Below are 23,931 nucleotides of genomic sequence, written 5' to 3'. Positions count from 1 at the left end.
CTCTTATTTTTATGTATCGTTTCCTGAACTGGAAAATATATGCCAGCAAGCGTTATAAAAAAGGTCAACAATACTGGAGTGCAAAGTACCTTTTACTAAAACTGTTTAGTTTCCAGAGTTTATATTCGACAATCCAGTTTACATCCAACTTATCTTGATAATTCATATATTGCATTATGACCCTCTTTTGGCTGTACGTCTCCTGTGAATCACAGGTTCAATTTGTTCTGCACTCCTTTTGACCCGTTTCCAGGCTGGAAAAGACCCTGACTTTAAAGTTGGGATCCACCCCAGAGTCTAGAGCTGGCTCAGTCTCTCACTTACAGTCACCGCTGTCTGCTCGCAGTGGCAGTAAGAACTCCGCTATCAGCAGTCATTTGATTGCTGAGTTCCCAGACTTTGAGCTGGCAAGGGACAGATCCAGCATCAGACCAATGCTGCATCCACCTAGGTAAGTATAATTTCGGGAGGAAAAAAAACCCATACTTCTCTTTTAAAGTTAATCTGTTCTTTGCTCACCTAGAGCCGTACCTTTGCTTGCTCATCAGTGGAAACTTGGTGGAATACTTGGTACTTCTGGGTATGGGAGAACATGAGACTCCCTCCCCTTTCCCCCACATGACATCGGCAGTATTTGGTCACTTAGGTACAAGAGTCTGTCACATGGTGCAGAGAGAGCTCTCTGCTCTGTGTTTGCTCCAGGTCCCAGTATGGCCAGGTTTATATTAGAATACAATGGAAAACCGCATTTTAACCATTTGACCTCCAGAAGGTTTTACCCCCTTCATGACCAGGGCATTTTTTGTTATTCAGCACTGTGATACTTTAACTGGCATTTGCGTGGTCATGCAACACTGTAGACAAATTTTATCTTTTTTTTTCACATAAATAGAGCTTTCTTTTGGTGCCATTTGATCAACACTGTGTTTTTTTTAATATAAATCAAAAAGACCAGACGTTTTGGAAAAAAAAACAATATATTCTACTTTCTGTTCTTCATAAATGTAGGCCAAAATGTATTCTGCTACATGTGTTTTGATAAAAAAAAATCCAAATATATGTATATTTGGTTTGTGTGAAAGTTATAGCGTCTAAAAATATATTACTGCCAGTATACTGGAATTTACACAGCTATGACACTATACTGGTAATGGCGGTGATCAGTGATTTATAGTGGGACTGGGATAGTGTGGCGGGCAATCTGACACTATCTGACGCTGTCTGGGAGGTACATCTGACTGACACTGACATTCCTAGTGACATGAATACCATGATCAGTGCTATTACTGTACACTCATTGTACTAATGACACTGGCTGGAAAGGGGTTAACATCTAGGTGCAGTCAAATGGCTGTGTGCATAACAATGTGTAATATGTGCTGTTTTTACTTTATTATCTTGTTGTTTTGTACACAGAGTTCTTTATTTTGTAAATGGAGAACTCTGAGTGTGATTGGACACAGCCAGAAGTGATGTCAACAGAAAACCCAGAGGGAGCAGAGGGGATCCACAGGGGCTGGAGATGGGAAAACAAGCAAAGCGGGTTGGCATCCACCTGCATGTGCTTTTTCAAGTCAAAAACAAGCAAAACTGGATGCATTTCGCACTGTGTCCAAACTTTGACTAATTGGACACAGAACTGATCGGTAAGGGGCACGTCCGCAGACCTGGAAGAAGGCAGGCATGTTAATATGTACTGTGGCAAGTGGTTAATGATGCTTGATTATGTGGGCAAAATATAACATTCTGCTGAGATCACCAGGGGTTAACACTGTGACCATTTGCCTCTTTAGTGTCCTGTAAAAAAAACATCTTTGCCGCTTGCCTTGGCCAGATAGGTTGAGTACTTGCTCCATGATGCATGATGTGGTTTCTCCCAATAATGAACTATTAACATACAAGCCAGTCGGAGAGTAAGTATAATACAAACAGGCTTTTCAACACACAGGCTTCTGGAAAGTTAAGTATATCTGCGCTTTTGTTTTCCAGATGGGCTATTAAATGAAAGTGACCCTGTGGTGACAGAATCCTTTTAAATGCCTCAGGTACACTGAGAATTTACCCAGCTCTTCAGAATGCCTTTCTCCTGGCAAGAGAAAAGCAGTGGTAAAGTGTTACTAAACCCAGAACCGTAAAGTCAATCTGTGTGTGTAGTAAAGCATGCTTGTTATACTCACTGTAGAATCTAAGTAGTTAATCCTCCCCAAACTGATTTTACTGTCGTGGGAGTAGTAACACTTTAAGAATGACTCGGAGTTTGCACAAAAACAAGTCGGCAATGGCGGCTCTTAATATATATTCTTCCCTTGGCAGCTGCCTTGTGCATATCAGAAACAACAATGTGTATATAATATTTGTATTTCATTTTTGACCCTGGCAAGTTTCATTTTGATTATTTTTGTATTGCCTGTCTTTCAGCTGACAACACTTGGGAACCTTACACCTGCTAGTACTGTGTTTTTCTGCTGTGACATGCAAGAGAGATTCCGTCCTGCTATCAAGTATTTTGGAGATATAATAAGTGTGGGCCAGCGATTGGTAAGTTTCTTAAAAAAATGTTTCATATACAGTGCATTTCTAAAGTATTCAGACTCCATTCACTTTTTTTCAATTTTGTTATGTTGCAGCCTGATACTTCAGTTGTTTTAATTAATTTTATTTCTCATTAATCTAAACTCAGTACCTGATAATGACAAAGCGAAAACAGAATTTTAGAAAAGTTTGCAAATGTATAAAAAAGGAACAACTGAAATATCACATTGGCATAAGTATTCAGATCCTTTGCAGCAACAATTGAAATTTAGATCATGTGCTTCCCATTTTTCTTGATCAATGAGATGTTTCTACACCTTGATTGGAGTCCACCTGTGGTAACTTAAATTGACTGGACATGATTTTGGAGAGGCACACACCTCTTTCAAAAAGACCTCACAGCTGACAATGCATACTGTACTAGAGCAAAAGCCACGAGGTCAAAGGAACTGCCTGCAGAACTCAGAGATAGGATTATTGCAAGGGACAGATCTGGGGAAGGCTACAAAAATGTCTGCTGCACTGAGGATTCCTAAGAGCACAGTGACCTTCATAATTTTCAAATAGAACACGTTTGGACTCTTCCAAAATCTTGTCGACCGGCCAAACTGAGAAATTGGGGAAGAACAGCTTTAGTTAGTGATTGCCAAGAACCTGATGGTCACTTTGAGCCCCAGAGATCCTGTGTGGAGATGGGACAAAGTTCCAGAAAGGCAACCATCACTGCAGCCCTCCACCGATCTAGGCTTTATAGCAGAGTGGCTAGACTGTGACCCCTCCTTGGTGCAAAACACATGAAAGCCCTTTTGGAGTTTGCAAAAAAGCACCTGAAGGACTCTGTGAGGAACAGGATTCTCTGGTTTGATGAAACCAAGATTGAACTGTTTGGCCTCAATTCTAAACATTATGTGTGGAGGAAACCAGGCACCACTTGTCACCTGCCCAATGCTGTCCCAACATTGGTGGTGGCAGCCTCATGCTGTGGGGGTGTTTTTCAGCAGCAGAGACTGGAAAGACTGCTCCATTCTGCTTTCCCTCAACCCTGACCAAAGTACAGACATATCCTCAATGAAAACATGTTCAATAGTGCTCAGAACCTCAGACTGGGCCAAAGATTCACCTTCCGACATGACAGCAATTCTTACTTAGGGACACCTCTGTGAATGTCCTTGAGTGGCCCGGCCAGAGCCCTGATTTGAACCCTATTGAACATCTCTGGAGGGACCTGAAAAATGGCTGTACACCAGCAGTCCCCATGCAACATGACTGAGCTTGAGAGGATTTGCAAAAAAGAATGGCAAAAACTCCCCCAATCCTACAAAGTTTGTTGTGTCATACCCAAAAGGGCTTGAGGCTGCAATTGCTGCCAAAGGTGCTTTACCAAGTAAAGGATCTGAATACTTAAGTGCATGTGCTGTTTCAGGTTTGTTTTTTGTTTTTATATATATATATATATATATATATATATATATTTGCAAATATTTCTAAAATTCTGTTTTTACTTTGTCATTATGAGGTACTGAGTGTAGATTAACCAGTTACCAACCACATAACCTAGTTATACAGCAGCAGAGTGGCTCTCCTACACCAGATCACATACCTAGTACGTGATCCAGCACTTTTGGATAGGGGGCACACGCTCCTCCGGCAATCTGGCTGTGCTGTGAGTAGAAACGGCATTCTCTCACTGTTGAGGAGAAAGGCAGAGCTGTCCTGTCAGTGAGAATGTGCTGGATTTTATTTCCCTGCAAAGTAAGGAAAAAAAAAACCAGCACATCCCTCAGTGAAAACACCACATAGCACACACAAAAACGCTGGTTAGGTACACATTTGACCCTCTGATTACTCTAGATGTTTAACCCCTTTCCAGCCAGTGTCATTAGTACAGTGACAGTATACATTTTTACCACTGATCACTGTATTGGTGTCACTGGTTCCCACAAAGTGTCAAAAATGTCAGTTAGTGGCATATTGTCCGCCGCCCTATCGCAGTCCCTCTATAAGTCGCTGATTTGCAGCCATTACTAGTAAAAAAATAAAATATCCACTGAATATACCATAGTTTGTAGACGCTATAAAGTTTATGTAAACCAATCAATATACACTTATTTGGATTTTTTTACCAAAAATATGTGGCAGAATACATATTGGCCTAAATTTATAAATACATTTGTTTTTATTTTATTTTTATTTATTTTTATTGAATGTTTTATAGCAGAAAGTAAAAAATATTGTTTTTGTCTTTTCTAAATGTTTTCGTTTATAGCGCAAAAACCCAGTGGTGATTAAATACCACTAAAAGAAAGTTCTATTTGTGTGAAATAAAAATAGAAAAATATAAATTTTGTTTGTGTACAACGTTGCATGATCGGGCAATTGTCAACTGTAGTTTCAGGCTGCAACATAACATTGAAAAATGTAAGGAGGGTCTGAATACTTTAGGAATCTAATGTATATTTAATATACACACAAAATTATTTGATCCCCTGCAGATTTTGTACGTTTACCCACTTACAAAGAAATGAAGGGTCTATAATTTTTATCATAGGTGTATTTTAAATGATCGAGACAGAATATCAACCAAAAATCAATAAAAAAAAATACAATTTTTTTTAATTTGAGCTGCAGTTCAGTGAGTAAAATGAGGCTACTTTCAAACAGTGAAGAGTTTTTGAAGCGTTTTTGCGTTTAAAAAAAACACCTGAAAAGCTCAAGAAAAATGCTTCCCTATGCATGTTTATCTATGTATGTTTTTACACCGAGGTGGTGTAATAAAAACTGGGGCATGTTCCAATGCTCCATAAATGCCTCGTCCCTTTTGAAATCAATGGAAAGTGCCTGAAAAAATCTCTGGGAAGCGTTTTTGGTGCAGTTGTTAAGTCCTTTAAAAACGCTCAGCGCAGCAAAAGCTCGGTAAAAACGACTATGCGTTTTTGCGACGGATCAGTGTGAAAGTAGCCTAAGTATTTGATCCCCAAGCAAAACACGACTTTGTACTTGCTGGAGAAACCCTTGCTGGCAAGCACAGGGGCAAGAAGTTTCTTGTAGTTGGTTGCAAGGTTTGCACACATCTCCGGAGATATTTCGATCTGCACTTCTTTACAGATCTTCTCTAAAACCTTAATGGTTCTTGACTGTCGCTTGGCAACTCAAGCTATCCGCTCCCTCCATAAATTTTCTATAGGATTAAGGTCTGGAGACTGGCTAGGCCACTCCGTGACCTTAATGTGCTTCTTGAGCCACTCCTTAGTTGCCTTGGCAGTATGTTTTGGGTCATTGTCATGCTGGAAGTCCCATCTACGACCCATCTTCAGTGTTCTGGCTTAGGGAAGAAGGTTCTCATCCAAGATTTTACAATACATAGCCCTGTCCATTAGCCCCTCAATGCAACAAAGTTAGCCTGTACCTTTAGCAGACAAACCACCCCAAAGCATAATGTTACCACCTCCGTGATTGACTGTAGGGATAGTGTTCTTAGGGTCATAGTCAGCATTTTTCTTCCTCCAAACACGGCGAGTCAAGTTAATGCCAAAGCGTTCAATTTCGGCCTCATCTGGCTACAGCACTTTCTCCCAATCCTTCTCTGAATCCTTTAGATGTTCATTGGAAAACTTCAGACAGGTCTGTACATGTGCCTTTTTAAGGAAGGGGACCTTGCGGGCGCTGTAGGATTTCAATCCATAGCGGCGTATTGTGTTACCAATGGTTTGTTTGGTGACTGTGGTCCCGACTGCCTTGAGATCATTCACAAGTTCCTCCCGTATAGTTCTGGGCTAATCCCTCACTTTTCTCATGATCATCCTTACCCCATGAGGCAAAATCTTGCATGGAGCTCCAGACCGAGGGCGATTGATGATTATTTTGGATTTCTTCCATTTGCGAGTAATTGCTCCAACAATTGTCTCCGTCTCACAAAGCCTCTTGCTGATGGTCTCGTAGCCCATTCCAGCCTTGTGCAGGTCTACAGTCTTTTCCCTGACGTCCTTTGACAGCTCTTTAGTATTGCCCGTGATGGAATGGGCATTTTTTCTTCTCATAAAGGATGGAATGGGCATTTGAATGGAAGAAAGAGATTTTGTGGACAGGTATCTTTTATACACATAACGAGTTGTTGCTAGGCGCACCTTCTTAAATTGACTGACTAATCTGTGTACCACATGAGCACATAGCCAGTCTGTGGGAGCCAGAATTGTTGGTAGGGGATAAAATACTTCTTTTACTCACTAAACTGCAACTGAATTTCTAACATTTTGTATCATGTGTTTTTTTTCTGGATTTTTGGTTGATATTATGTCTCTATCATTTAAAATACACCTATTTATAAAAATTATAGACCCTTAATTTCTTCGTAAATAGGCAAACTTACAAAATCTGCAGGGGATCAAATAGTTATTTTTGTGTGTGTTTGTGTGTACAGTTAGGTCCATATATATTTGGACATAGGCACAATTTTAGTTTTTTTCAGGTATTTACCAAGACATATTAAACCTATAGTTATGTAATGGATATGGGCTGAAAGGGCACACTCTCAGGTTTAATTTGAGGGTATGTACATCAAAATTGGAGGAAAGGTTTAGAAATTACAAAGATAATTTTTATCTTACATTTTTGTGAGATTTTTAAGTCAACCTTGAAACATATACAGAAAAGTCACTTGTTAGAAAAAATCAACATTTTATTTTAGCAAAAAATAGTTTTTGTTTTGACACAAAAAATTTCAGACGGGCCTGTACATGTGCCTTCTTGAGGAAGGGGACCTTGCGGGTGCTGCAGGATTTCAATCCATAGCAGCGTATGAAGTATATCAAAGAAGTAGTGTATACTTGACCAATATCAGAAGCAATGGTTTATAACAGAGCATTCTCTACACAAATTTGCGGTTTATGCTGTATATATCCAGTGGTATCCCTCAAAAGCTGATTTCCATCTTGCAACCTCAATTTTGACTGCAGATATATATTCAGCCTGGGATCCAAGGTGTTTTGAATACATTAGTGCAGATTATTCTTCAGGGAAAGGATACCACTCTATAACAATAATCATCAATGAATCAAGAATTGATACACATCCTTACAATTAAACAACGATAAATTAGCCATACGAAATACATAACTTGCATAACCACCAAAAATAGTTAAAAGGAAATGCTTCACTGTGTTTAGAAGGCAAATTTCTTCCATAGCTAAGACCATCAAATGACGTGTAAGGGCCACTGGTGCCACATCACAGGCGCTGTCATAATAAAATACACACACACACACACACACGATTTTGAATGTTTGCGCACTTACAAAGCTATGATCAGTCTAAAAATCGAATGGTAGGTGTATCGTAACACTGAGAGGCAGAATAGCAACACACAATTCAAAAGAAATGCATGTCTAACAAATTATGCACTGATTTGCATATTCATGAGGGAAATAAGTATTTTTCCCCTATCATTCAGCAGGATTTCTGGCTACTGGGTGTCTTTTATACAGGTAACAAGCTGAGATTAGAAGCACTCTTAAAGGGAGTGCTGCTAATCTCATTTTGTTACCTGTATAAGAGACAGCTGTCCTCTGGAGCAATCGAAACAATCAAGATTCCAAACTCTCCACCATTTTTGATTGAAAAGATACTTTTATTACAGAAGCATCAAAAACAACATGATACTGGTAATCGGGGTACATCTCACCCTATACTGCGACGCAGCGCACCACATAGCAATATAGTTCCAAGCATACAATAAATACATTCAGAAATAAATACATTCGCTCAGCGGTATGATGCCTGACGTGATGTGCGTAGAGGAAGAATCCCCCAGACCAACACGTCCTGCATGACGCCGCTTACCCCGAAACTATAGCATCCTAATACACAATACGTTTCCTAATATTACTATTACTAATGCATGCACAAACGAAAACCGAATATTACGATCAACAATAGGCATCGGGTGTGTGGGGGGAAAAGGGGGAGGGGGAAACACAGGCCCGAAGCTTTATTGAAAAGACAAAGACACGCAAGGGGGAGTAGGGGGAAGGGGGAAATCTTTGGACGTCCTCTTCCTCCTTAAAGTCCATCAAGGAATAGTCTCTGAGCAGACTGAGGATCAGTCTGCGGCAGTCCTCAATGGACATCCTCTCCCGCTGGTGGATGAGGCGCTTTCTGGCGCACCATAGAGCGTCCTTAAAACAGCACAGCACCCGCCAGGCGCCGTCAATGTCCTCCAGAGAAAAAGTCCCACAGAATAGTCCATTCAACACCCCAAAGTGAGTGATGGCTGTCTGTGGTACAAAGTCCTTGAGTTCAGGTTCCAGGGCCCCCAACAGGGCCTGAGCAAATGAGCACTCCCAGAAAACGTGGTGAGACGTTTTCTCATGGATGATGCAGAAGGGGCAGTGTCTGTATCTGCTCAGGTTCCTGGCATGCATAAATGTCCTGAGAGGCAACCCCCCTTGGATTGCCATCCATGCCAGGTCTTTGTGCCTGTTGGTGAGAATGTTGGAAGAAACATTCCTCCAGACCACCTTGCAGGTGTCCGAAGGCAGGCCTGGAACCGACCCCAAAATGTCACTGGCTCGGATGAGCTTGTAGATGGTCTTTGGTTTCCACAAGTCAGGCTTGACTCCCTGCAGCCCTTGCTCCCTGATGAACTTGAAGGTATCCAAGTAGTACCAAGGAGTGTCCCAGTTGTAGGGGATGGAACTGTCCCAAGTGTCCCACCCGAGGGACCTCGAGAGAGAGGCAACAGGAAGAAGCGAGACATTGCGTTCCCGCCAGAGTCCATAATCCTTTTGGGCAAAGTTCTGCGGATGCAGTTGCAAGCAAAGAACACCCTCAGTTGGGTGGCGATGTCGGGCACGCCCTTACCGCCCTTGAGGGGTTCCTTGAACATGACTGCCCGCTTCACTCTGTCCATCTTGGAGCCCCAGATGAAGTGAAACACCGCCCTGGTGATGGCCTTACAGGTGTTGACCCGAGGGGGCCAGGCCTGGGCGAGGTACTGCAACACAGGGAGAATCTCGCTGCGGAGTACCAGTGTTTTCCCTTCGATGGTGAGGTCTCTGAGGCTCCAGAGTCCAAATTTTTGACGCATCTTTGCTAGTCTCTCCTCCCAAGACTTCAGGGCTGCGCCCTCGACACCAAACCAAACTCCCAGAATTTTCATGAAGTCTGTCTTGATGCCAAAGGGCATGGATGCAGAAGAAGGCAGGAACCACTTTCCGAAGAGCATGACTTCCGACTTCCCGCAGTTGACCTTTGCCCCCGAAGCTTGGCCGAAGTCCTCGCAGGTCTGGACGAGCAGGTCGATGGAGCGCTGGTTGGCAAAGAACACCGTCACGTCGTCCATGTAGAGCGAGCACTTCACTTCCCTTCTGTCTGGTCCCGGTGCGGTGATTCCCCCGATCTCTGGATTCCGTCTGATGCATTCGGCGAAGAGCTCTATACAGCAAACAAAAAGCAGAGGTGAGAGAGGGCAGCCTTGTCTGACCCCGGAGAGGACCGGGAAGGGGTCAGTTTTCCAGCCGTTCACCTGCACGGAACTGCATATATCATTGTATATAATATCAACGTACGAACAAAACATTTCCCCAAGACCAAACCTGCGCAGGGCTCTGCACATAAACCCATGAGAGACACGGTCAAAGGCCTTTTCCTGATCAAGACTGACCAGGGCCGCGTGCACACGGCGGTCCTTGATGTATTGGACCGTGTCCCGGACAAGCGCGAGGCTGTCCGCAATCCTGCGGACAGGAATGCCGCAAGTCTGATCCGGGTGGATGATCTGTCCGATGACAGCCTTCAGCCTGTTCGCCATGACCTTGGCGAGGATCTTGTAGTCCACGTTCAGGAGAGAGATGGGACGCCAATTTTTCAAGTCACATCTCTCCCCCTTACGCTTGTACAGGATCGTGATCATCCCCTCCCTCAACGAAGCAGGCATCTTGCCCTCCACCACCATCTCCTCGTACAGCTCGAGCAGCTCCCGGCCCACGAGATCCCACAGCGCTACATAGAGCTCAGCTGGGAGACCGTCGCAGCCCGGGGTCCTGCCTCGCCTAAAGGATTTAGCGGCAGAGTGCAGTTCCTCCAACGTCAAGGGGGCGTTGGTGGCCGACAAACCTGCAGGATCAATAGCGTTAGAGATACCTGACAAGAACCTGTCGGCCGCTTCCGTGTTTGTTTCTTTGGGGGAGTAGAGGTCTGTGTAGTAGTCGCTGACCACTTCCAACACGGCCTCCTTCCCCTTCTGGAGTGTTCCGGTCTTGTCGCGCAGCTCCGATAGAGGTGTGTGTCCTGAGTGGAGTTTTCTGAAAAAGAAAGAGTTACACTTCTCACCTTTCTCTAGATGCTCCACCTTGGCACGGAAGACAATGTGCCTGGATTCTTCCTCAAAGTGCTTTTTCAAGCTCTTTTTGGTGTCCTCCAGGTCTTGCCTCACGTCCCAGCCACAGAGATGAAGGTCCTGCAGGGATTGCAGCTGACGCTGCAATCTCCTGAGTTCCCTCCTCCTGGCACACACTTGCTGGCGTCCCCTGGCCTGAAAGAAGCTGCGCAGCTTGACTTTCACGAACTCCCACCAGTCGCTTACCTTGGGAAAGAAAGACTTCTCCTCCTTCCAGGCACCGTAGGTTTCCCTGAGCTCCTCTAGCAGTTCCTCATCGTCCAGCAGGGTGCAATTCAGCTTCCAGGAGCCTGGGCCCGGGGCAAAGCCCTCTCCCAGGTCACCCCGAAACTGAATGGCCCTGTGGTCAGAGAAAAAGCAGGGAACCATGGAGAACCCGCGGTGCCTGACTGCCCTGGAGGTGAGCACAAAGTCAATCCTGGAACGCACAGATCCGTCGGGACGGCTCCATGAGTAGTTCACGGAACCGCGCCCCACGGATCCCACGGCGTCCTGCAGGGAAGCCTCCGCAATCACCTCCCGGAGCAGCTTTGAGGTGGCGTCGAGTTTTGCGTACATGCTGGAGCTGCGCCCGTCCTCCTCTATCGGACAGTTAAAATCACCGCCGATCACTACTGTTCTCGTTGTGACGAGTTGCGTCCGCAGGGTTTGGAAAAGCTCCAGCCGCGTGTTCTTCTCCGGGGAGGCGTACACGTTGATGAGCCTGACTGGCTCTCCCGCCCACGAGCCGTCTATGACCAAAAGGCGGCCACAGACGAGCTCATGGACGGAGTCAACAGTGAAACGTCCTCCCCTGATAAGAACCGCTACCCCTGCGGACTTGCAATCGCCACCCCCAGACCAGTAGGAGGGACCGTGGGTCAACTGGGAGGACAAATGAGTGTACCTCCTCAGAGGGGGAAGGGCGCACTCCTGAAGCATGTAGACATCACTCTGCTGTGTGGAGAGAAAGGTCAGCACAGTCTGCCTCCTAGACACATCCTTGATGCTCCTCACATTAATGGAAAAGATAGAGATCTCAGCCATCATGGGAAAGAGATGAAGGGGTTAGTCGGCAGGGGCTGTGCTTACCTCCCCTGGGGAGGGGGGGTGACCTCTGCGGCCTGGCCAGGGTCCTGGCTCAGACCGATCTGGTTGAGGACCTCGTTGAGGACCTCATCGAAGTCGGTGGAGAGATCTGGCCCCGACCGGGTCAGAGCCATCTCTTCTTCCACCTCTTCCTCTTCCTCCAGTGTGTCGAGGTCCTCCCCCACGGGGTCCGGACCTGCGGCATCCTGGAGGACGGCAGGCCGTTTGGTGGCGGAGGAGGGGTCCTCCGCCGCCGGGCTGGCCTGCTCCTTCTTCCGCTTCCTGATCCCCGCCGCAGAGCTGCTGACGGGGGTGGCAGGGGGAAGGGGCGGGAAATCCTCCTGTGAGGACAGGTCAGGGGGGGGGTGGAACCGGGCCCGGGAGGGGGGGGGGCCGGGGCAGGGGTGGCAGAGGCAGGAGGGCAAGGGGTGGGGGGGGGCAGGAGGGCAAGGGACAGGGGGGGCAGGAGGGCGGGGGGCGGGTGGGGCAGGAAGGCAAGGGGCAGTTGGACCAGGGACTGGGGGGCGGCCTCCGACACCGGAGGGGTAGGGGAGGCTGGGGTGGGGGGAGGGGGTGGGGGGTTCCTCTTACCTGGGTCCTTCTTACCTGGGTCTTTCTGAGGCTTCTGTGGCGCTGGTTTAGCAGCTGGGCCCTTGCTCAGGGCCCCCGCATACGTCCTGCTTCTCTCTGGGCAGTCCTTGTAGACGTGCTCTGACCGTCCACAGAGGTTGCAGGTTTTGGACCTCGGGCAATCCTTGGTCTCGTGACCTGCAGACCGGCAGAACCTACATGAAAGCACATGGCAATCCTTACCCTCGTGCCCCGGCTGACCGCACCTGCGGCATGACTGGGGTTGATCCGGGTAATGTAGGAGTCCTGCTGACGCTCCCAGGGAGAAGCACTGTTGCAGGTGTTGGAGATCTCCAGCGGGACGATCTCTCAGCAATCTGCAAAACACGGCCCACTTACCTGTCCAGAAGCCGTTGGCGTCTAGTATCCGGACTGGGTCCTTCAACACGACGCAGAACCTCTGGAGATAGGTGGCGATATCTTTACCGGGGACATGAGGGTTCCTCATGGACACCGTTATCCGCCTTTTGTCCCTTTGAATGGGAGAATTCGCAAGAAACTTGCGGAAAGGGGAATCGGGCCCAGAGGTCTTCACCATCTCCCAGTACCTTCTGCAGACCTGTAACGAAACAAAGGTTATAAAGAAAATGCCCTTCACGAAGGACTGCACCGACAGGGTCTCTGCCTTGCTAAATCCTTGATCCAGAATCATTTTCTTGCCGAAGACTTCCGGGGTCATCTCCGGGATTCTGCCTTCCACCTCTTTCAGCCGCAGCACGACTGTCTGCTTCATCCAGGGCTCCAGAGGGGGGAGACCTTCTGCAGGGCCGGAGCGTTCTGAGGTGAGGGTGGGGGCGGAGGGGGCTTCTCCCGGGGTCTTGGCGGCGGTGGCGGTCAGTGGCTTCTTTGCGGTTTGCTTATTCTTCCCCATCTTGTCGCAGAGGAGTTCTCAGGAGGGCTTCCAAGAGATCTTCAGCGGATTCCTTCTCCTTCTTCTTCCTCGGCGGCTTCACTCTCGCTTGCTTAGCCTTTGAAAAGGCTCTTGAGAGTCTACTGCCCGGAGGTAGTAACGCAGAGTGAACAAGGGGGGGGGGAAGATCACAAACTCGTTCTGTGTGGGGGCTAAGCCTCAAACCCAATAGCAGCAAGCAGGTGAAGCCGAATTTAATCGACGATCCTACCAGGCCGAGTAGAGGGTACCCCACACAGACCAAATGGCTGGGATAGATGCAAGCAGTTCTCAACGTCCTAGCTGGAAGCAGGGACACCCCTAAAGGCAAGGTCGATACTACACTTGATCTTAGCCAAAAGGCCGAGAAGCGATCTCATTTTGTTACCTGTATAAGAGACACCTGTCCTCAGGAGCAATCGAAACAATCAAGATTCCAAACTCTCCACCATGGCAAAGACCAAAGAGCTGTCCAAGGATGTTAGGGACAAGATTGTAGACCTGCACAAGGCTGGACTGGGCTACCAAACTATCACCAAGCAGCTTGGTGAGAAGGTGACAACAGTTGGTGCAATCATTCGCAAATGGAAGAAACACAAAACTGTCAGTCTCCCTAGGTCTGGTGCACCATGCAAGATCTCACCTCGTGGAGTGTCAATGCTCATGAGAACAGTGAGGAATCATCCCAGAACTACACGTGAGGATCTTGTCAATGATCTCCAGGCAGCTGGGACCACAGTCACCAAGAAAACAAATTGGTAACACACTACGCAGACCAGGATTAAAATCCTGAAGTGCCTGCAAGTTCCCTCTGCTCTAAAAAGCACATGTTCAGGCCAGTCTGAAGTTTGCCATTGAACATCTGAATGATGCAGAGGACTGGTTAAAACGTTTGTGGTCAGATGAGACCAAAATCGAGCTCTTTGGCATCAACTCAACTTGCCGTGTTTGGAGGAGGAGCAATGCTTTCTATGACCCCAAGAACACCATCCCAACTGTCAAACATGGTGGTGGAAACATTCTGCTTTGGGGGTGTTTTTCTGCTAAGGGGACAGGACAGCTGCACCGCATCACAGGGATGATGGACGGGGCAATGTACCGTCAAATCTTGGGTGAGAACCTTCTTCTCTCAGCCAGGGCATTGAAAATGGGTCGTGGATGGGTGTTCCAGCAGGATAATGACCCAAAACACACGGCCAAGGCAACAAAGGAGTGGCTCAAGAAGAAGCACATTAAGATCCTGGAGTGGCCTAGCCAGTCTCCAGACCTTAATCCGATTTGAAAATCTGTGGAGGGAGCTGAAAGTTCGAGTTGCCAAACGTCAGCCGCCAAACCTTATTGACTTGGAGAGGATCTGCCAAGAGGAGTGGGCCAAAATCCCTCCTGAGATGCGTGGAAACCTGGTGGCCAACTACAGGAAACGTCTGACCTCTGTGATTGCCAACAAGAGATTTGCCACCAAGAACTAAGTCATCTTTTTTGAAGGGGATCATATACTTATTTCCCTCATGAACATGCAAATCAGTGCATAATTTGTTAGACGTACATATTTTTGTTGCTATTCTGTCTCTGTGTTACAATACACCTACCATTCGATTTTTAGACTGATCATTTCTTATAGGAATATAGAGATCATAATAGTATGTGTCCTTGGTAGATATTCTGTAATCTACAGCAATAATAAATGTATATTTTAGATGTATCAGCTATATATATATATATATAAACTATTTTTTCAAATAATTACTAATATTTAACTCATCATAAACTATGCGGCAATATAATAGTGTTCAAGTTGAGCTTGGTTTTGTTGTTCAGACCACAACCTTCCAGGGGGTCAACGCTGGGCACAATGAATGTGGTTCCTCCCAGAGTAAGGTTAGATAGCAAGGGCTGTAAATAATAGTGCCAAAAGTGGCCTTTTATATGGTCCAAAATGAGTGCAATACATGGACTTCTTCCCATATGTGGAGTGAATCCTCTAGAGAGGAAAATGCCACCCATCATGTGGTTCCAGGTATTCATCTCAACTGCGCAGGTGCAAGAGCGCCATGCGCATTGACGTCATATCCGACTGGGATGACATATTTCCAGAGACCGCACAAAACGCCATGTTAGAGACTGCCGCAGACATGTAAAGAATGCGGACTGCACAGAAGTGCGTGAGAAACGGGAAAGAGTGCCTTACCTCACTGTTCTCTGTGACCACAAATACAGATCCCCCAGAAATTTAGGGGACCCTTTCCGTGCCGGGCACATCAGACTGCCTCGCCAGGAGAAAAGAGCCAACCTTCACAGCGAAAGCATATACATTACTTTTGAAAAAGTTGCTACATAATCTGGACAGCAAAACATAACTTAATCAAAAATATAATAATTGAATGACATTAATGACATAGAATCCTGCGGCACAAAATAGAACAGGAAAATTCGGGTTTAGGCATTACAGCTCTTAGGAGTAGCCCTCCCCCCTTTTTTTCAAGGGACCAAAAGTAAGTGGACAATTGAATATAATCATAAATAAGAGTTCATATTTTGTTGAGAATCCTTTACTGCCAATTTCTGCCTGAAGTCTGGAACCCATGGACATTACCAAAGATTGGGTTTCCTCCTTTCTGATGCTTTGCCAGGCTCTAACTGCAGCTGTCTTCAGTTGTTCTTTGTGGGTCTTTCTGCCTTTTTAGTTTTGCCTTCAGCAAGTGAAATGCATGCTCAATTGGGTTGAGATCAGGTGATTGACTCGGCCATTGTAGAATATTCCACTTCTTTTCCTTCAAAAGCTCCTGGGTTGCTTTTGCAATGTGTTTTGGATCATTGTCCATCTGTACTGTGAAGTGCCGTCCAATCAACTTTGCTGCATTTAGCTGAATCTGGACTGAGTGTATATCTTTAAACACTGCAGAATTCATCCAGCTGCTTCTGTCACATCATCAATAAACACCAATGCCCCAGTGCCACTGGAAGCCATGCATGCCCATTATTATTATTATACATTATATAGCGCCAAAAGGTTTGCTCAGCGCTGTACATTACAGTGGGGGACAGTACATGAGACAATACAGTAACAAGACAAAACCCGAGGGGTTCGAGGGCCCTACTCTTTCGAGCTTACAATCTAGGAGGGAGGGGATAGTGGTACAGGAGGAAGTGGTTGTGGGGGATGGAGTAGTAGGAGGAGTGTAGATCAGCAATTAGGTGAGGCTGGGGTAGGCTTCCCTGAAGAGATGGGATTTCAGGGTGCGCCTGAAGGTGAGGAGGGAAGGTGACAGTCTGATGGATTGGGGTAGAGAGTTCCAGAGGATGGGGGAAGTCCTGGAGAAGTCCTTCAGTCGGGCGTGGGAGGTGGAGACCAGGGAGTTAGAAAGTAGGAGGTCTTGTGAGGAGCGAAGATTACGGGTAGGGTGGTATTTGGGTATCAGGTCGGTGAGGTAGTTTGGGGCAGCGTTATGAATGGCTTTGTATGTCAGTGTTAGTAGTTTGAATTTAATGCGTTGGGCAATCAGAAGCCAGTGGAGGGATTGGCAGAGGGGGGTGGCGGATACGGAACGGTTAGTAAGGTGGATGAGTCTGGCCGCTGAGTTCAGGATAGACTGAAGCGGGGATAGTCTGTGATGAGGTAGGCCAGTGAGGAGGGAGTTGCAGTAGTCGAGTCGTGAGATAATAAGGGAGTGAACGAATTGTTTAGCAGTATCTGGGGTTAGGAACGTATATATTTTGGAGATGTTGCGGAGATGGAGCCTGCATGAGTTTGCCAACGATTGGACATGGGGTTGGAAGGACAGGTTGGAGTCAAGAGTGAAACCTAGGACTTTGGCTTGTGGGGTTGGACTGATAATGGCGTTGTTGGTCGTGATGGAGAGGGTGGGGGGCACGGGCTGGGGGGAAAATTAGGAGCTCAGTTTTGGAAAGGTTCAGTTGAGGAAATGGAGCGACATCCAGTCTGATATGTCTTTCAGTAGGTGGGCGATACGGGCGGAGACTGAGTGGGTGAGGTGAGGGGTGGAGAGGTAAATTTGCGTGTCATCGGCGTAGAGGTGGTAGTTGAAGCCGTGGGAGTGTATCAGTTTGCCGAGGGAAGAGGTGTAGATGGAGAAGAGAAGGGGCCTGAGGACAGAGCTGAATCTGGACTGAGAGTATATCTCTAAACACTGCAGAATTCATCCAGCTGCTTCTGTCACATCATTAATAAACACCAATGCCCCAGTGCCACTGGAAGCCATGCATGCCCATGCCATCACACTGCCTCCACCATGTTTTACAGATGACTTTGTGCGCTTTGCATCATGAGCTGTTGCAGGCCTTCTCCACACTTCTTTCTTCCCGCCATTCTGGTACAGATTAATCTTAGTTTCATCCTTCCAAAGAATGCTTTTCCAGAACTGGTCTGGCTTTTTTAAATTTTTTTGGCAAAGTCTAATCTGGCTTTTCCTTTCTTCAGGCTTATCAATGGTTTGCACCTTGTGGTGAACCCTCTTTTATTTGCTCTCCTGAAGTCTTCTCTTGATTGTAGACTTTGACAATGATACGCCCACCTCCTGGAGAGTGTCCTTCACTTGTCTGAATGTTGTGAAAGGGTTTTTCTTTACCGTAGAGAGGATCCTGTGATCATCCACCACTGTTGTCTTCCCTGGACGTCTATGCCTTTTTATGTTGCTGAGCTCAGCAGTGCGTTCTTTTTTCCTCAGAATGTACCAAACTGTTGATTTGGCCACTCCTAATGTTGCTGCTATCTCTCTGGTGGATTTGTTTAGTTTTTGAAGCCTTACAATGGCTTCACTTGCATGGACAGCTGCTTTTGAATGCATAATGTAGGTTCATAGATTCCAAATGCAAATACCACACTAAGAATCAACTCCATTATTTCTTCATCAATTAAGCAGGTAAAAGGTCTGGAGTAGCCCACACCTGGCCATGAAACAACTTTTGATTCAATTGTCTTATTACTTTTGGTCCCTTGAAAAATGGGGGATGGCTACTCTTAAGAGTTGTAATTCCTAAACCCTTCCTCCAATTTGGATGTACATACCCTCAAATTAAACCTGAGAATGTGCACTTTCAGCCCATATCCATTCTATAACTATAGCTTGAATATGTAAATACCTGAAAAAACTAAAATTGTGCCTGTGTCCAAATATATATGGACCTAACTGTATATACACTGCTCAGAAAAATTAAAGGGACACTTTTTTGAAAACACATCAGATCTCAATGGGGAAAAATATCATGCTGGATAGCTATACCGATATGGACTGGGTAATGTGTTAGGAACGTAAGGATACCCCATCGTTTGACGGAAATGAAAAATATCAACCGACAGATGACTGAATTCAAAGATGCCCCTAAAATCAAAGTGAAACAATGATACAGCAGGCTAGTTCATTTTGCTGAAATTTCATTGCAGCAACTCAGAATGGTACTCAGTAGATTGTATGCCCCTCACTTGCTTGTATGCATGCCTGACAATGTTGGGGCATGCTCCTAATGAGACGATGGATGGTGTTCTGGGCTATTTCCTCCCAGATCTAGACCAGGGCATCACTGAGCTCCTGGACAGTCTGAGGTACAACCTGGCGGCAACCAAAAAATAATATCCCAGAGGTGTTCTATTGGATTTAGGTCAGGCGAGCATGGGGTCCATTCAATGGTATCAATTCCTTCATCCTCCAGGAACTGCTTGCATACTCTTGCCACATGAGGCCGGGCATTGTCGTGCATCAGGAGGATCCCAGGATCCATTGCACTAGTGTAGGGTCTGACAATGGGTCCAAGGATTTCATCCTGACACCTAATGGCAGTCAGGGTGCCATTGTCTAGCCTGTAGAGGTCTGTGCCTCTCTACATCGATATGCCTCCCCAGACCATCACTGACATACCAGCAAAACGGTCATGCTGAATGATGTTATAGGCAGCATAACGTTCTCCACAGCTTCTCCAGACCCTTTCATGTCTGTCACGTGCTCAGGGTGAACCTGCTCTCATCTGTGAAAAGCACAGGGCACTAGTGGTAGACCTGCCAATTCTGGCGTTCAGTGGCAAATGCCAGTTGAGCTCTATGGTGCCAGGCAGTGAGCACAGGGCCCACTAGAGAACGTTGGGCCAGCAGGCCACCCTCATGAAGTCAGTTTCTGATTGTTTTGTCAGAGACAATCACACCATTGGCCTGCTGGAGGTAATTTTGTAGGGCTTTGGCAGTGCTGTTCATCCTGTTCCTCTTTGCACAAAGGAGCAGATACTGGTCCTTATGATGGCTTAAGGACCTTCTATGGCCCTGTCCAGCTTTCCTAGAGTAACTGCCTGTCTCCTGGAATCTCCTCCATGCTCTTGAGACTGTGCTTTGAGACACAGCAAACCTTCTGGTAATGGCACATATTGATGTGCCATCCTGGAAGAGTTGGACTGCCTGTGCAATCTCTGTAGGGTCCAGGTATCACTTCATGCTACCAGTAGCAAAACTTGTGAAAAACCAGTCAGAAATGATGAGTAGGGAAAAATTGTCAGTAGCCTCCACCTGTAAAATTCCTGTTTTGGGGATTGTCTCATTGTTGCCCATCTAGCGCACCTGTTGTTAATTTCATTAAGACCAAAGCAGCTGAACCTGATTAACAACCCCCTCTGCTATTTAACTGACCAGATCAATATCCCAGGAGTTTAATTGATGCTATACTCCTGATTACAAAGTGTTCCTGTTAATTCCTAATAGTGTTATCGAGGTGTGTGTGTCCCCTCTAATTTTATGGCAGGACAAGATGTTAACATTTTTCATCAGGCTTCCATAACTCTATTTTTATTGGTGTTATCCTATCTTGTTTCAGTTACAAGGTGCACGCATTTTAGGAATTCCTGTTATTGTCACAGAACAGTACCCTAAAGGGCTTGGAAGCACAGTACAAGAACTTGATCTAACTGGTGTGAAACTTGTAGTCCCAAAAACAAAGTTCTCTATGGTCTTGCCAGAAGTTGAGGCAGCATTGGCTGAGATACCTGGAGTTCGTAGTGTTGTATTATTTGGTGTTGAGGTAAGTGGGGCCCTGTTTAAATGTGTTGTATTTGTGTTTCTATCATACATGGGAACTAGCATATATGTATATCTCTTTGGCGCCAGCACCTCACGGCCCTTTAAGGGGACCACCATGATTGGCAGTCACATGATCAGAATGCTCCTGACCGCAAGTAGCGATCAGGACCTTTCTGTGAGGCGATGGTAAATGTGCCGGACTTTCTCAGTACATACAATGAAGGAAATAAGTATTTGATCCCCTGCTGATTTTGAATGTTTGCCCACTCACAAAGAAATGATCAGTCTAAAAATCGAATGGTAGGTGTTTTGTAACACTGAGAGACAGAATAGCAACAAAAAATTCAAAACAAATGCATATCTAACAAATTATGCACTGATTTGCATGTTCATGACGGAAATAAGTATTTGATCCCCTTCTCAAAACATACCTTAGTACTTGGTGGCAAATCCCTTGTTGGCAATCAGAGAGGTCAGACGTTTCCTGTAGTTGGCCACCAGGTTTCCACACATCTCAGGAGGGATTTTTGACCCACTCCTCTTGGCAGATGCTCTCCAAGTCAATAAGGTTTGGTGAATGACGTTTGGCAACTCGAACTTTCAGCTCCCTCCACAGATTTTCAATCGGATTAAGGTCTGGAGACTGGCTAGGCCACTCCAGGATCTTAATTTGCTTCTTCTTGAGCCACTCCTTTTGTTGCCTTGGCCGTGTGTTTTTGGTCAATATCATGCTGGAATACCCATCCACGACCCATTTTCAATGCCCTGGCTGAGGGAAGAAGGTTCTCACCCAAGATTTGACAGTACATTGCCCTGTCAATCGTCCCTTTGATGCAGTGCAGTTGTCCTGTCCACTTAGCAGAAAAACGCCCCCAAAGCAGAATGTTTCCACCACCATGTTTGACAGTTGGGATGGTGTTCTTGGGGTCATAGGCAGCATTCCTCCTCCAAACACGGTGAGTTGAGTTGATGCCAAAGAGCTGGATTTTGGTCCCATCTGGCCACAACACTTTCAACCAGTCCTCTGCATCATTCAGATGTTCAGTGGCAAACTTCAGATGGGCCTGGACATGTTCTTTCTTGAGCAGAGGGACCTTTTGGGCACTGCAGGATTTCAGTCCTTGTCGGCATAGTGTGTTACCAATTGTTTTCTTAGTGACTGTGGTCCCAGCTGCCTGGAGATCATTGACAAGATCCTCACGTGTAGTTCTGGGATGATTCCTCACTGTTCTCATGAGCATTGACACTCCACGAGGTGAGATCTTGCATGGTGCACCAGATCCTCACGTGTAGTCTTGGGATGATTCCTCACTGTTTTCACGATCATTGACACTCCATGAGTTTCTTGCATGGTGCACCAGACCTAGGGAGACTGACAGTTGTTTTGTGTTCTTTCCATTTGCGAATGATTGCACCAACTGTTGTCACCTTCTCACCAAGCTGCTTGGTGATCGTTTAGTAGCCCAGTCCAGCCTTGTGCAGGTCTACAATCTTGTCCCTGACATCCTTGGACAGCTCTTTGGTCTTTGCCATGGTGGAGAGTTTGGAATCTTCATTGTTTGATTGCTCCTGTGGACAGGTGTCTTTTATAAAGGTAACAAAATGAGATTAGAAGCACTCCCTTTAAGAGACAGCTTCTAATTTCAGCTTGTTACCTGTATGAGACACCCAGTAGCCAGAAATCCTGCTGAATGGTAGGGGATCAAATACTTATTTCCCTATGAACATGCAAATCAGTACATAATTTGTTAGACATGCATTTGTTTTGAATTTTTTGTTGCTATTTTGGCTCTGTTACAATACACCTACCATTCGATTTTTAGACTGATCATTTCTTTGTGAGTGGGCAAACATTTAAAACCAGCAGGGGATCACATACTTATTTCTTTTACTGTAATTTGTTTACATTTCCAGCAGCCTGTTTGTTCAAATGCTGCCTCTGCAGTGCTCACCAGCCATTGAATATATTCCACACTTCCAGGTGTATGGAATACTTGCCACCCCACCCCATCCCATGCTGTGGTTTCTTCCACCTGCTCCTTTGTCACTACAGGGTGTACTAGCCTTTGGGAGTATTTTTGAAAGGAGAGCTCAGCAATGGCGATCTACATAGTTCTCATAAAAGATTAGGCCTCATAATTGCGAATAAAGTTTTTTTCCTTTCATAAGACCTGTGAAGAGGCTGATTGTCTTGCTGTGCAATTCATAGGGGATCTCTCTGGATAGAAGTTTGGGAGTTGCCATTGCTAACTTATTTATAAAGCTACAAGCTTGGAGAGGTTTGGTTGTCTTCTCACTAGTTGAGAGTTGCTGACTTGGACTAAGTTTGCAGGTCTATTTATCACGGGGCTATGGCTCATCCAGGAAACCACCATGCAAGTTAGAATTTCTAATAATAAATTAAGTCAGAATTCTTTATTTGAATACTTGTTTCTGGTCAGTGATTCAAAGTGTTGAAGCCGAAGTGATAGGGTGACAGCCAGACAACTAGTATTTTCATATACAGGGCCATGAAAAAGCATTTATACTCCCACATTTTGTTATGGTACAACCAAAATCGTAAATCTTATTTTATTGGGTTTTTATGTGATAGACCAACACATAATTGTGAAGTGGAAGGAAAATGCTAAATGGTGTTCAAAATTTTTTTTAAATTGGGAAAAAAAGGTAATCGAAAATAATTTGTAAAAAAATTAAGATTTACATTCTGTCCCTGATCACCGCTACACCAGTTGTATGATGACGCTGTACTGCACTGGTGACAGTATAAAAAAAATATTGAAAAAAATCCTTTTTTAAAATTCTCTTTATTTCCCCAAAAAAGTGACAAAAATCACAACTTTAAAAAACACACCATACCTTGGACTGTCTACTTATCAAAAAGGGGTCATTTGAGGGATATTTGTACTGTCTGTGTTTTCAGGCCTGAAGAAATTAGATGGGCCATCAGTACATCAGAATGTTTGATTGATTTGCAGATATATGCCTTAGTTTGTGGACTCTATAACTTTCACACAGACTAAATAATAAACGCTGATTTGGGTTATTTTCACTAATGAAATGTAGCAAAATACAGTTTGGCCTAAATTTATCAAGAAAGTTTTATTGCCAATGAACATTTATGAACCTTGCACTTTCTACAAGCAAGCATAGGTTAGCTTACCCTTTAAAATCTTCAGCTATGTGTTAGCTGTAGTCCCTGTGACTTTCTGTCTTTATGTTCAGATAGTAAAAGCTAAACCTTTAAAGCACTGCCAGTGGTTTTGATTTCTCTTTTACATATTTACCTTTTTGATAGATGTTTTCCAGCCTGCTCACATGAACTGCAGGTTCTTTTGCCTATTCACATCTTAGCTGTGGGAGGTCCTCAGGTAGAAAGTGGCCTTGGTTACCATCTGCATTGTT

At 45.4% G+C, this 23,931-nt stretch overlaps 1 protein-coding gene and 1 pseudogene across 2 annotated transcripts in view; one reads left to right on the top strand and one right to left on the bottom strand.

Moving 5' to 3' along the window:
- The window catches only part of ISOC1 (isochorismatase domain containing 1), a 68,272-nt gene that overhangs the window by 27,988 nt on the left and 16,353 nt on the right, over window positions 1-23,931 (top strand). For both annotated transcript variants that reach the window (XM_089677707.1, XM_089677712.1), the window contains exons 3-4: window positions 2,419-2,538; window positions 20,324-20,527. In XM_089677707.1, coding sequence (XP_089533833.1) covers window positions 2,419-2,538; window positions 20,324-20,527 — 324 coding nt within the window. The remainder of the gene's footprint in view (window positions 1-2,418; window positions 2,539-20,323; window positions 20,528-23,931) is intronic.
- LOC149473560 (U2 spliceosomal RNA) lies at window positions 13,754-13,886 on the bottom strand (annotated as a pseudogene).

The sequence above is a fragment of the Staurois parvus genome, unplaced genomic scaffold (genome assembly GCF_062004578.1).
Source record: "Staurois parvus isolate SC_StPar_1 unplaced genomic scaffold, SC_StPar_1.0 ptg000014l, whole genome shotgun sequence".
Classification (NCBI taxonomy): domain Eukaryota; kingdom Metazoa; phylum Chordata; class Amphibia; order Anura; family Ranidae; genus Staurois; species Staurois parvus.
Note: the sequence above shows the minus strand (reverse complement) of the source record. Positions and strands in the feature narration are given on the sequence as shown.